General features: G+C 47.5%; 1 protein-coding gene across 1 annotated transcript; it reads left to right on the top strand.

Moving 5' to 3' along the window:
* Positions 1–8,125: 8,125 nt before the first annotated feature.
* On the top strand, positions 8,126–8,838 carry LOC117194445. Its single transcript, XM_033399013.1, has 3 exons — positions 8,126–8,290; positions 8,358–8,504; positions 8,576–8,838. The coding sequence occupies exons 1-3, from the start codon at positions 8,139–8,141 to the stop codon at positions 8,619–8,621; spliced, it is 345 nt and encodes a 114-aa protein (XP_033254904.1). The 5' UTR covers positions 8,126–8,138; the 3' UTR covers positions 8,622–8,838.
* Positions 8,839–12,218: the final 3,380 nt, after the last annotated feature.

Raw genomic sequence — 12,218 nt, 5'->3', positions numbered from 1 at the left:
GCGGCGTTCGTAGTCCGGAGATAGAAACGGCGCAGTGGTAGCCCATCCCACACGCACACACTCACACATGTCAACACATTTCACCTGGTACACATACATAGACACCTACAGCAGCACACTTGAGAGACCTTGACGTGGAGAGACGGATTCAGTTAGGATCCCGGAATTTAGGAATATCAAAATCAATTTGGGAAATAAGTTAGAAAGCAAATATGTTCGTACACAAACCAGCACCTCACCACACCACACACACACACCTCACCGAAGGAACTCAGCCCAGTCCTATCTGGGTTTCGATTGCTCGACATGGGCGCAACACAACCACACCACCAACCCCCAGGGAATACTAGTTGTCTTTCGTTTACCATTGCCTACATATATATCATGCCGTATATATGCGTGTATTACTAGTTGTTATTGCAAATCGGGAGCGCTTTCCTGCTTCCCGAAATCAGTTGGCCAAATCAGACCGATCTCAAGCTGAAGCGGAACCAATCAGAGCCGAATCGCTTCGAACAGGGCCGTGCCAGCGTTTGGTGTTCAAAAAAAGAAACATCGTTTTTCTACTCGTTTCCATTTCGGCTTTTTCAGTTCTTCTAAATTGTTTCTTTTACGCAGTTCAGTTATAAATTTTGTTTGATAGACTTTAAAAATGGCAAAACTCAAGAAAAAAAGTTTAAAGAAATATCTCCCAAAAAAAAATTTACAAAATTATGCACAGTTGGTGCGTCTGATTAAGCAACGTGTATTCAACAATTATAGTAGATCAGAGGACTAGTTCTCTTGGGCGTTACGTTTAGGCAACGTAACGCCAGTGCCGATACATTATTTCTAAGCTACCAGTTCTTTCAATGCAATCCAATAATGTTCATCCACACCCGTAGCATACAGACACTCGAACACGTAACCCATAATCACACACACCACACACTCTTTACAAGAGGCAAAAGAAAGTGAATTATTTGAAAGAGGCACAGCGCCAGCCATATTTAAAACAGCAACAGGACACACATGAAAGATAGAACAGATCCTGTGAAAGGTAGAAAGTGAGAGCTTATTAAATTTACCCCAATTGTAATTTGATTAAAAGACACTTGTCCTGTGAGGAGGACAATGAAAGAAACCCCCATACAAACACAAAACATAGGCTTAATATATACATAAATACGATGGGATGTCCAATTATAATACAAAGTTAAGCCCAGTGTGAAAAACCGGGATTAGCCTTACGTCAATCTCCAACACCTAAATTTTCTATCATGTAAAGAGAAATTCATGGGCCCCAAAATCAATACTATGGAAGTATAATAAATTTAAAATGCAATCTGTGCATTCAATAAATTAATTTATTCCTCCAAAAGAATGGTGGAGCAATGGAGCTCGTTTCGTTTCCTACCCTCCATCCTTTGCTAATTTCTTGGTGGGAAGAAAATGTCGACTGCCTCCTGCCCCGTGCCTTTATGTGTTCGAGTATTTATGTACCTTCTGTCATACATGGCCGGGGGTATCGTAAATTTACAACAAAATTGTTTTATGGCCCCACTCCATGGGCCCTCCTGGCCCCCTCAGGCGGAGCTTTGCGTTTACGCCGTCACCTGAAGTGCCATCAGGAGTTGGACAATTTCAGGCCCTAGACGACAGTTTGGTTCGGTTTCCCATCTTTAAGAGTACTTGGAATTTAATCATTTAAATTTCTGTGAGGATTTCCAAGAAAATAAATTTGAATATCTGCCGCTATAGAGTTTATATTTAAATCCGATTTAATGTAAAAGCCGGATAAGCCCTATCTTCGGAGACATCGGTGTTCAGGCCAGCCGTAAACAATTTCCGCGCACTGTGCCAACTCCGTGCGCCCCGGTCCCAACTCACTCTCGCGCGCTCGGAGGGGCGCTCGGATCCACAATCCACGATCCACACGGCGCTCACGGCAGACAAAGCACCATAAGGCATAGAGTTAAGCAGTTACGATTTCACTCCCGCTTCAGACGGCCGATCTACCGCGCGACCGTCCAACCAAATACACATACATAATTATATATATACCACTAAACATAACGGTTTTCATTTCTTATGACGGCTACAGCAATTGCGTTGTGGGAGAGTTGAGCTTCGATCCGCCCCACTACAAGCATTGGTCCTTCGAGCCGGATCTTCGCCTTCCCCATAAGGAGAAGCTCACCCCAGCCAGCATCGGCGGATCGCTCCAAGTTCAAGATAAGTACTCTTCGATTGTGCCTAACAACAGTGCAGTGATTTTGTGCGAGTTTTCCATCCCAGACCGAGTTCCCGTGGCATATGTACATGCATGCATGTGTATGTATTTATTTCTCGCTCTAGCTCCAAATTAAACCATACTTCGTTCTGCCAACGGTTGTGGCTTCCTACTTCTCCAAAGGTTTAATTTGATCCGAGCTAACTCCTGCGTTCAGCTTCCGATCCAGTGTAAATAATATTCTTACCTCTCCAGCTACCAGCTGAGCTTTCGTTGCTAACATACATACATATGTACATACATGTATGTACACATCGCAACGCAATCCAAGCGGCTGGCAACAAACATAAAGGCATATTCTTGCAATTATTTTTGTGGTTTATTCCGTGCATGCTCAACGTTCCATAGTTTGTCGGTTTTATAAGGAAATAAAATAACAAATCACTGCGCCTCCTTATTTAACTAATTATACTACCAACAAAATAACGATCCATACATACTGCACATACATACATATGTATTTATCTTACATATCTATACGTACGCATTTTAAATTAGCATATTCTTGCACATCTATATAATATACATATTGTATATAAAACGGTTATCCACCGTTTTACCCGTTGTTTGACATCTCTTCAACCCAAGCCGCGGTACATAGCACTTACAGCCATACATACACACATACAAGCAGCAGCGGCGGTGCATTCTTTTCGTTTTTCTTTTCGCTTTCGCTTCTCCACCGTTTGCCTGCGTTGTAGTTGTTGGGAGAATATTTTTCGGTGCCGCGCTTGACCGTAATGGAACGCCAAGTGACGCGCAACCCTGCATTTCGAGAGTATATTGTTTTCAACCGTAGTTCAATCGTAGTATTTATATCTATATATTCCGGCCACGGTGTACTATTTCCATAATTTAAATACTCGCAATAAATTCCACCAAAACCACATATCCACGGTTCGTAGTTCTGAACTTCCACGTCGCCATTTCCGCTCACCTACCTTTGCGACTCCACTACGCGTTATCGCAGATCCATCAGCAAACATGCCCACTGTTGAGAAGAAATCTCGCAAGAAGTTTAAGCGGGTGAGTTCGCTGAGTTTGACCCATCCACCCAGCTCCAACGGCTCAGTCACTACGCCCACATCTTCCCGTCCGGCCCCAGCTGAGCGAGGTCCGACCACGTCCAGGGTTCACGCACCACATGCCTTCGAGGATTTGTTGCTCCCCTCCGGAGTCCCTCGCACGGCTCCTAGCACTATGGCCGCCAGTTCCGCACAGTCTAAGTTTGCCTTGGCTGCAAGCAGACTGACCCGCTTCGACCAGAAGCTCAGCGCTCTAGATGCTAGCACACCAACCCGCTCGCTCTCCCAAGTCCATCGAGAACAACTCCGAAGCCTGTGGGCAAAGGTGGACGCGAAGTTCGCGGCCTGTTCGGTGACGATGGCGGAAGAGGATCCAGAGGGTGTAGCTTATGTCCAAGAGATGTACGATGACGGCTACGCGGTCTACGCGCAATGCCTGGCCGAACTGAACGATCAGCTCGAGCCCCGACTGTCCCTCACACGCCGCAACTGGCCGTTCAAGTGCCGACTTCCGGCGGTTGCCGCCTCCCTCCATGTGACACTGAAGTTTTCAGTGGGGACTACCAGCAGAAACCTGTTCACCGCCATCTACATAGAAAACCCAAGGTTGGCTCCAGTGGAAAAACTGTTCCACCTCAACAAAAAGACCAGCGGTGAAGCCCACGACATAGTGGCACAGGCTCCACTTACGAACGAGGGTTTCGCGTCCGCATGGAACGCCCTCCGTGAGCGTTTCCAAAACAAGAGGCTGATACTCAAGGCCCAGCTGAAGATCCTTTTTAGTCTGCCCCAAATTCGTACCGAGTCAGCAGCAGCGCTAAACGAGCTCCACAGGGCCGTCCACAAGTGCCTCACGACACTCACCCAATCCGAGGTCTCCACAGACAGCGTTTTCGCTGACGGAGTTTTAGTGTACCTCATTTCCGCTAAGCTGCCAAAGACGACCTTAGAGCTTTGGGAGCAATCCGTGACGCACAAGTCCGAAATTCCCACCTGGCACGCCATGGACAAGTTCCTGGCGGAGCGGTACCTGTCTCTCGAAGTGACCGAGGACGACCATCCAGGCATGGAGACTCAGGCCCACTCCAGGGCGAGCATACGCACTGCAGACAATTCGAGAAGCAATCCGTTTCGGTCTCAAGGAAGTCCTTATCCTAGGAGTGCCCACTCGTTCGAGACCACAGTGAATCAAACGAGGAGCACGTGTGATCTCTGCTCCAAAGAGTATCATCCAGTCCGGTTATGCCCTTACTTCCTTCAAATGCCCGCTGGCGCTCGCTCCGACTACATTAAGCAAAAGCAGCTTTGTTTGAACTGCTTTGCCAGGGGCCACCAGATACGAGCATGCCAAAGCGCCCACAATTGCATAATTTGTGGAGACCGGCACCATACGCTTCTGCACCGTAGCAATCCAGCAACCTCCAGCGAGGCGATTTCCACAACGGCACAAAATTCCTCAGCGTGGCCCGAGCTACATCTACGAGTACCAAGCGTACAAAATCCAAGTTCGTCCGAAGCCCAGCCAAACGTTCAGTCATATTTCGCCTCCGGTACGAGTGCTGTCCTCCTAGGCACGGCTATCGTTAATATTTGCCACCTGGGAAAAACTTTCCACGTCCGCGCTCTGATCGACTCTGGCTCAGAGGCAACGTTCATTACAGAACGTCTTGTGGACATGATCAAATTGCCATTCCAACGTATCCAGGCACAGGTCTCCGGCCTAAATAATGCCGTATCCGCTCAGTCAAAGAAGCTCTGCAGTTTTTCCATCCGTTCTCCGACTAAGCCGGGCTTACAACTAAATGCCACAGCCTACGTTATTCCGGAATTGGCCGCGAATATTCCGAACCTCTCATGGGCGGATCCGACCTTCTATGAGAGTTCACAAAAAGATATCCTGATTGGAGCGGATATCCTTCCGTCCATTCAGTTAAGTGGCTCACTGACCAACATCTGTGGCTCTCTCCTCGGGCAGGAGACCATTTTCGGCTGGGTACTCACAGGTCCAGTGCCTCAGGTGATGAATCAAATCTCATCGTTCTCGAGTCAAAGGACCACACGACCTATCACACTGGTAGAAGACTCGGGTCTTTTTACGACAGCAATTTCCTTCCAGCTCCCTCCGCAGAAGTTCTCGAACGGTCTCCTGACCGACGGAAATATTTCCAAAATATGCACTGTATGAAAGCTCTACGCTCCGGTCCGAATTCAAGCCTGAACTCGAAGGTGAATCCGTCCTTAGATCAACATAGCCTCACCAGACTATGTAACCGGGCGGCAATTTCCAATGTCTTAAATGTGCCTCTCACCCGTTCCAAGATCGTTCCTAATGCGTCTCCGACGCCTTTATTTCAATTTAGTTCTCCGCACCCAGATATGGCCCCACGTCCCGCGCCAACCGCACCAGGGAGAACCGACGTGCTCGGGAAATTGGCTCCTACCGTTGCCGAATCTGCCAAGGAGTCCATCCGCTACGGACCTACCACCAATTTCTTCTCCTGAGCCCCGAAGAGAAACTCCGAGCTGTCCTTATCAACCAGTATTGCGGGAACTGCCTGGCTCACCAACACTCCGGCAAAAACAACCACACGCTACTCCACGTACCCACGTCTCGTCGTCCGGCCCGCTCAGCCTCGGGAGCATCGTCGCCATCTAAATCGAACCATGCAAAACGCCGCCCTCGTCGTCCAGCCCGCTCAGCCCCGACTGTAGCGTCGCCATCTACATCGGCTCACGACGAACGACACACTCGTCTCCCCGCGAGCCGCCCCGTCGTAGGAACCACGGCGCCATCCACAGATTCCTCAAGACAAACCCCTGTTTTGCGCATCCTCACGCCTATCCGACCGTGTAGCGACACTGAGTCGACGTCCTTGTCAAGTCCAGAGCGCCTTTTTTGGGATGAATCGGGTCCGGGGCGTACGCCCAGCCATAGGCACCCCATTATACTTTGCAATCCTGCAAGGGATGGAGGATGTTCAGGCCAGCCGTAAACAATTTCCGCGCACTGTGCCAACTCCGTGCGCCCCGGTCCCAACTCGCTCTCGCGCGCTCGGAGGGGCGCTCGGATCCACAATCCACGATCCACACGGCGCTCACGGCAGAAAAAGAACCATAAGGCATAGAGTTAAGCAGTTACGATTTCACCCCAGCTTCAGACGGCCGATCTACCGCGCGACCGTCCAACCAAATACACACACATAATTATATATATACCACTAAACATAACGGTTTTCATTTCTTATGACGGCTACAGCAATTGCGTTGTGGGAGAGTTGAGCTTCGATCCGCCCCACTACAAACAATCGGGATATGGAAGACCTTTTTGATCTCCAAAAACCAAGCTTCGCGGGGATACAAATATTTCGTTGAATTTTTAATCGCACATTTACGACACAGCTGTTTTTATTTTATCGTAGCGTGACAACCCTGGGCGGCCAGTGTGTACACTCTTTTGGACTACAATATTGTTTGTCTTGCTGTTGACAGCGGTAAATTAGGCAAATGGAAGGAAAAGTACATTGATATTTAATAAGTGAAATGTCTTGAGCCTTGTCGTTACCTGCAAACAAATCCAAATGCACAGGGATATCGGATCGACTGTCATGCAGACTAAAGTTTCCAACAAACTTAACCTGGAGCTGGAGGTGGAGGTAGGCACGCGGCGCGGATGCTACAGCGCTGGCTGTGGCTGTTGATAAAGATTATTGGATAATGTCTTGGCGGAACTATCTGCCACGTCTGTCTCTGTCATAAGAAGAAAGTTGTTACATGGTTAGAGATACACAAAGAGAGAGAAAGAGATATGCATACGGAAAGTGTGTGAAAGCGTGGAGCAGTGAGAGCGGGTGCGGAAGCCACAGCGTGGATACAGAAGCAGCGGTAAATACAAATAGCCCAACCAGGGAAGGATCAAAATATTGATGTCTGGAATGGCTTTATTCAAGTGTGAGAGCCTAACTGGGACTCGTGCGAGCAAAGGACCGACCTCACATATGTATCTGTGGCATATTCAATGCTCACGCTTGTGTGACTGCGCCCCTGCGAGTCCTTGTCTGCATCCATTTGCCGCTCGCACCCGTGTGCCCAACATTAAAAGCTTTTCACACTTAATTGGGCGTAAAATTAAATCAGAATTGATTAGAACACTTGAATGACAACAGCCGTGGCCGTGGTGCTGATGTCAATGGCATCAGAGAGAGCCGCATCCTGCCAGCATCCAAGCCCCCAAGCCTCCCAGCTCCCAGCTCCCACTCCACCTCCTGCCAGCAATTCCGCTGGCATTCTAAGCATAAACAAACTTTTTGGTTTCGATTTTCCCCAGCTGACGCACGGCACGGCAAGGCACGGCACGTCGGTGACTTCGGCCACGTTCCTGCCGCTTCTCGGGGCTCCTGCCACTTCCGAAGCCGGGCACTCCCGAGACAGAGCGCACTAATTGCTGCTGGGAACTTCCCTGGGGAGGCTCCCCCGCAACCCTGTTTTTCATCGGAAAGTTTATGAAATTCAATTTCCCCCAAAATCCTGCATATCTGTAAATCTAGCCGATTCTATGCTCAATCTCAGAATTCCCAACAGTTGCCGTCTCCAATGCCCCCTCCACCATACGCCTTGGCACGCGTGAGCAGCACACGCAACTTCGAGCTCGAGAACCACACACCGCCGGCATGTCCCGGCTCTGGACCCATTGCCATGACGAACGGCACCATCCAGTTGCGCCTCCGCGATGGCGTGCGGTGAGTGTGGACGCCCCCAGCCCCTTGGCTCTTCTTTAAGACCGACCCCTAATGTTAATACCTTTCTTTGCATGGGGCAGCATTGACATGACTCTGGACAAGGCGATGCGCGTGCTCAATCAGCGCAGCATGGTGGCAGTTGCTCTATCACGCAACTGCAGCAACTCGGCTTTGATCCACCCCAATGGACGCCTCTTGCAGAGCGGCGCTAAAGTCGAAATAGTCAGCTACGACGGCATGAAGGGCAATAACTTTGTGTGAGTGGAATGGCCCTTACCCCAACGTGGCATCTTTTGAATCCTTTGAATTATCTTCCCATTACAGTCGCTATGCCAAGATGTGGTACAAGGGTGTGAGCTTCACCAGCGAGGCGTGCGCTCTCATCTACCTGGTGGACACAGCCGGGACGCGCACCACAACCGACACTTTCACCGATCTGACCAAGGACTACACCCTGGCAGTGTTCTATGAGTGAGTCCCCCCGGCCAATTGCATCGCTTCTTATTTGGCTAATTTCGATTTAATTCCCGAACTTCTCGCAGCGACTCGCGCCATGGTCCTCTTATATGGCTGAAGCCCATGACGTGATTGCCAATTCAGCTTACACCTGTACCGAGGATGGCACTGAGATCTATGACATAAACGGATTTCGCATCACCCAGGCAGCCGATGGCCTGGTGAAGGTCACTCGTGTGGACAACAAGTGCTTGATTCGCACCAGTCCCGGCAATGGATCGGCCACTTTGACCACACCTGGCATCCATTGCACTGCCTCTCTGGGCAAGACCTCGAATCTGTTTGTTCGGTGAGTGTCAAACCGATGTTCTCAACCTCCCCCTCCCCTTCCCCTCGCCCTTCATCCTGCTCTGCTAACTTCCGTTCTGTTCTGTCCTTTGTAGTCGCAATGAGAAGCGCATGCACTTCGATGGATCCTGTTTCATTGTACGCAACGCCGGACACTCCGCCGGCTTCAATGAGAACAACCTGCTCATTGTCTACTGAGCGGCGTTCGTAGTCCGGAGATAGAAACGGCGCAGTGGTAGCCCATCCCACACGCACACACTCACACATGTCAACGCATTTCACCTGGAACATAAACATAGACACCTACAGCAGCACACTTGAGGGACCTTGACGTGGAGAGAGGGATTCAGTTAGGATCCCGGAATTTAGGAATATCAAAATCAATTTGGGAAATAAGTTAGAAAGCAAATATGTTCGTACAAAAACCAGCACCACACCACACCACACACAAACACCTCAGCGAAGGAACTCAGCCCAGTCCTATCTGGGTTCCGATTGCTCGACATGGCGCAACACAACCACACCACCAACCCTCAGGGAATACTAGTTGTCTTTCGTTTACCATTGCCTACATATATATCATTCCGTATATATGCGTGTATTACTAGTTGTTATTGCAAATCGGGAGCGCTCTCCTGCTTCCCCAAATCAGTTGGCCAAATCAGACCGATCTCAATTTGAAGCGGAACCAATCAGAGCCGAATCGCATCGAACAGGGCCGTGCCAGCGTTTGGTGTTCAAAAAAAGAAACATCGTTTTTCTACTCGTTTCCATTTCGGCTTTTTCAGTTCTTCTAAATTGTTTCTTTTACGCAGTTCAGTTCTAAATTTTGTTTGATAGACTTTAAAAATGGCAAAAACTCAAGAAAAAAAGTTTAAAGAAATATCTCCAAAAAAAATTTACAAAATTATGCACAGTTGGTGCGTCTGATTAAGCAACGTGTATTCAACAATTATAGTAGATCAGAGGACTAGTTCTCTTGGGCGTTACGTTTAGGCAACGTAACGCCAGTGCCGATACATTATTTCTAAGCTACCAGTTCTTTCAATGCAATCCAATAATGTTCATCCACACCCGTAGCATACAGACACTCGAACACGTAACCCATAATCACACACACCGCACACTCTTTACAAGAGGCAAAAGAAAGTGAATTATTTGCAAGAGGCACAGCGCCAGCCACATTTAAAACAGCCACAGGACACACATGAAAGATAGAACAGATCCTGTGAAAGGTAGAAAGTGAGAGTTTATTAAATTAACCCAATTGTAATTTGATTAAAAGACACTTGTCCTGTGAGGAGGACAATGAAAGAAACCCCCATACAAACACAAAACATAGGCTTAATATATACATAAATACGATGGGATGTCCAATTATAATACAAAGTTAAGCCCAGTGTGAAAAACGGGGTTAGCCTTACGTCAATCTCCAACAACTAAATTTTCTATCATGTAAAGAGAAATTCATGTGCCCCAAAATCAATACTATGGAAGTATAATAAATTTAAAATGCAATCTGTTCATTCAATAAATTAATTTATTCCTCCAAAAGAATGGTGGAGCAATGGAGCTCGTTTCGTTTCCTACCTCCATCCTTTGCTAATTTCTTGGTGGAAAGAAAATGTCGACTGCCTCCTGCCCGTGCCTTTATGTGTTCGAGTATTTATGTACCTTCTGTCATACATGGCCGGGGTATCGTAAATTTACAACAAATTGTTTTATGGCCCCACTCCATGGCCTCCTGGCCCCCTCAGGCGGAGCTTGGCGTTTACGCCGTCACTGAAGTGCCATCAGGAGTTGGACAATTTCAGGCCCTAGACGACAGTTTGTTCGGTTTCCCATCTTTAAGAGCACTTGGAATTTATTCATTTAAATTCTGTGAGGATTTCCAAGAAAATAAATTTAAATATTTGCCGCTATAGAGTTTATATTTAAATCCGATTTAATGTAAAAGCGGATTACGCTCTTCATTTTGAATGGACTTCGGATAAGCCCTATCTTCGGAGACATCGGTGTTCAGGCAGCCGTAAACAATTTCCGCGCACTGTGCCAACTCGTGCGCCCCGGTCCCAACTCGCTCTCGCGCGCTCGGAGGGGCGCTCGGATCCACAATCCACGATCCACACGGCGCTCACGGCAGAAAAAGAACCATAAGGCATAGAGTTAAGCAGTTACGATTTCACTCCCGCTTCAGACGGCCGATCTACCGCGCGACGTCCAACCAAATACACACACATAAATTTTATATATACCACTAAACATAACGGTTTTCATTTCTTATGACGGCTACAGCAATTGCGTTGTGGAGAGTTGAGCTTCGATCCGCCACTACAAGCATTGTCCTTCGAGCCGGATCTTCGCCTTCCCATAAGGAGAAGCTCACCCCAGCCAGCATCGGCGGATCGCTCCAAGTTCAAGATAAGTACTCTTCGATTGTGCCTAACAACAGTGCAGTGATTTTGTGCGAGTTTTCCATCCCAGTCCGAGTTCCCGTGCATATGTACATGCATGCATGTGTATGTATTTATTTCTCGCTCTAGCTCCAAATTAAACCATACTTCGTTCTGCAACGGTTGTGGCTTCCTACTTCTCCAAAGGTTTAATTTGATCCGAGCTAACTCCTGCGTTCAGCTTCCGATCCAGTGTAAATAATATTCTTACCTCTCCAGCTACCAGCTGAGCTTTCGTGCTAACATACATACATATGTACATACATGTATGTACACATCGCAACGCAATCCAAGCGGCTGGCAACAAACATAAAAGGCATATTCTTGCAATTATTTTGTGGTTTATTCCGTGCATGCTCAACGTTCCATAGTTTGTCGGTTTTATAAGGAAATAAAATAACAAATCACTGCGCCTCCTTATTTAACTAATTATACTACAACAAAATAACGATCCATACATACTGCACATACATACATATGTATTTATCTTACATATCTATACGTACGCATTTTAAATTAGCATATTCTTGACATCTATATAATATACATATTGTATATAAAACGGTAATCCACCGTTTACCCGTTGTTTGACATCTCTTTCAACCCAAGCCGCGGACATAGCACTTACAGCCTACATACACACATACAAGCAGCAAGCAGCGGTGCATTCTTTTCGTTTTTCTTTTCGCTTTCGCTTCTCCACCGTTTGCCTGCGTTTTAGTTGTTGGAGAGAATATTTTTCGGTGCCGCGCTTGACCGTAATGGAACGCCAAGTGACGCGCTAACCTTGCATTTCGAGAGTATATTGTTTTCAACCGTAGTTCAATCGTAGTATTTATATCTATATATTCCGGCCACGGTGTACTATTTCCATAATTTAAATACTCGCAATAAATTCCACCAAAACCACATATCCACGGTTCGTAGT

This window comes from Drosophila miranda, assembly GCF_003369915.1.
Source record: "Drosophila miranda strain MSH22 chromosome Y unlocalized genomic scaffold, D.miranda_PacBio2.1 Contig_Y3_pilon, whole genome shotgun sequence".
Taxonomy (NCBI): domain Eukaryota; kingdom Metazoa; phylum Arthropoda; class Insecta; order Diptera; family Drosophilidae; genus Drosophila; species Drosophila miranda.
This window is presented reverse-complemented; position numbering and strand designations above follow the sequence as displayed.

What these genes read in the sequence shown, in the direction of transcription:
- LOC117194445 (XM_033399013.1), top strand. Translation starts at nt 8,139, where the DNA reads ATGCGCGTGCTCAATCAGCGCAGCATGGTGGCAGTTGCTCTATCACGC. An exon ending in ATGAAGGGCAATAACTTTGT is followed by an intron (nt 8,291 to 8,357) that starts GTGAGTGGAATG and finishes TTCCCATTACAG; the next exon opens with TCGCTATGCCAAGATGTGGT. An exon ending in ACCCTGGCAGTGTTCTATGA is followed by an intron (nt 8,505 to 8,575) that starts GTGAGTCCCCCC and finishes AACTTCTCGCAG; the next exon opens with CGACTCGCGCCATGGTCCTC.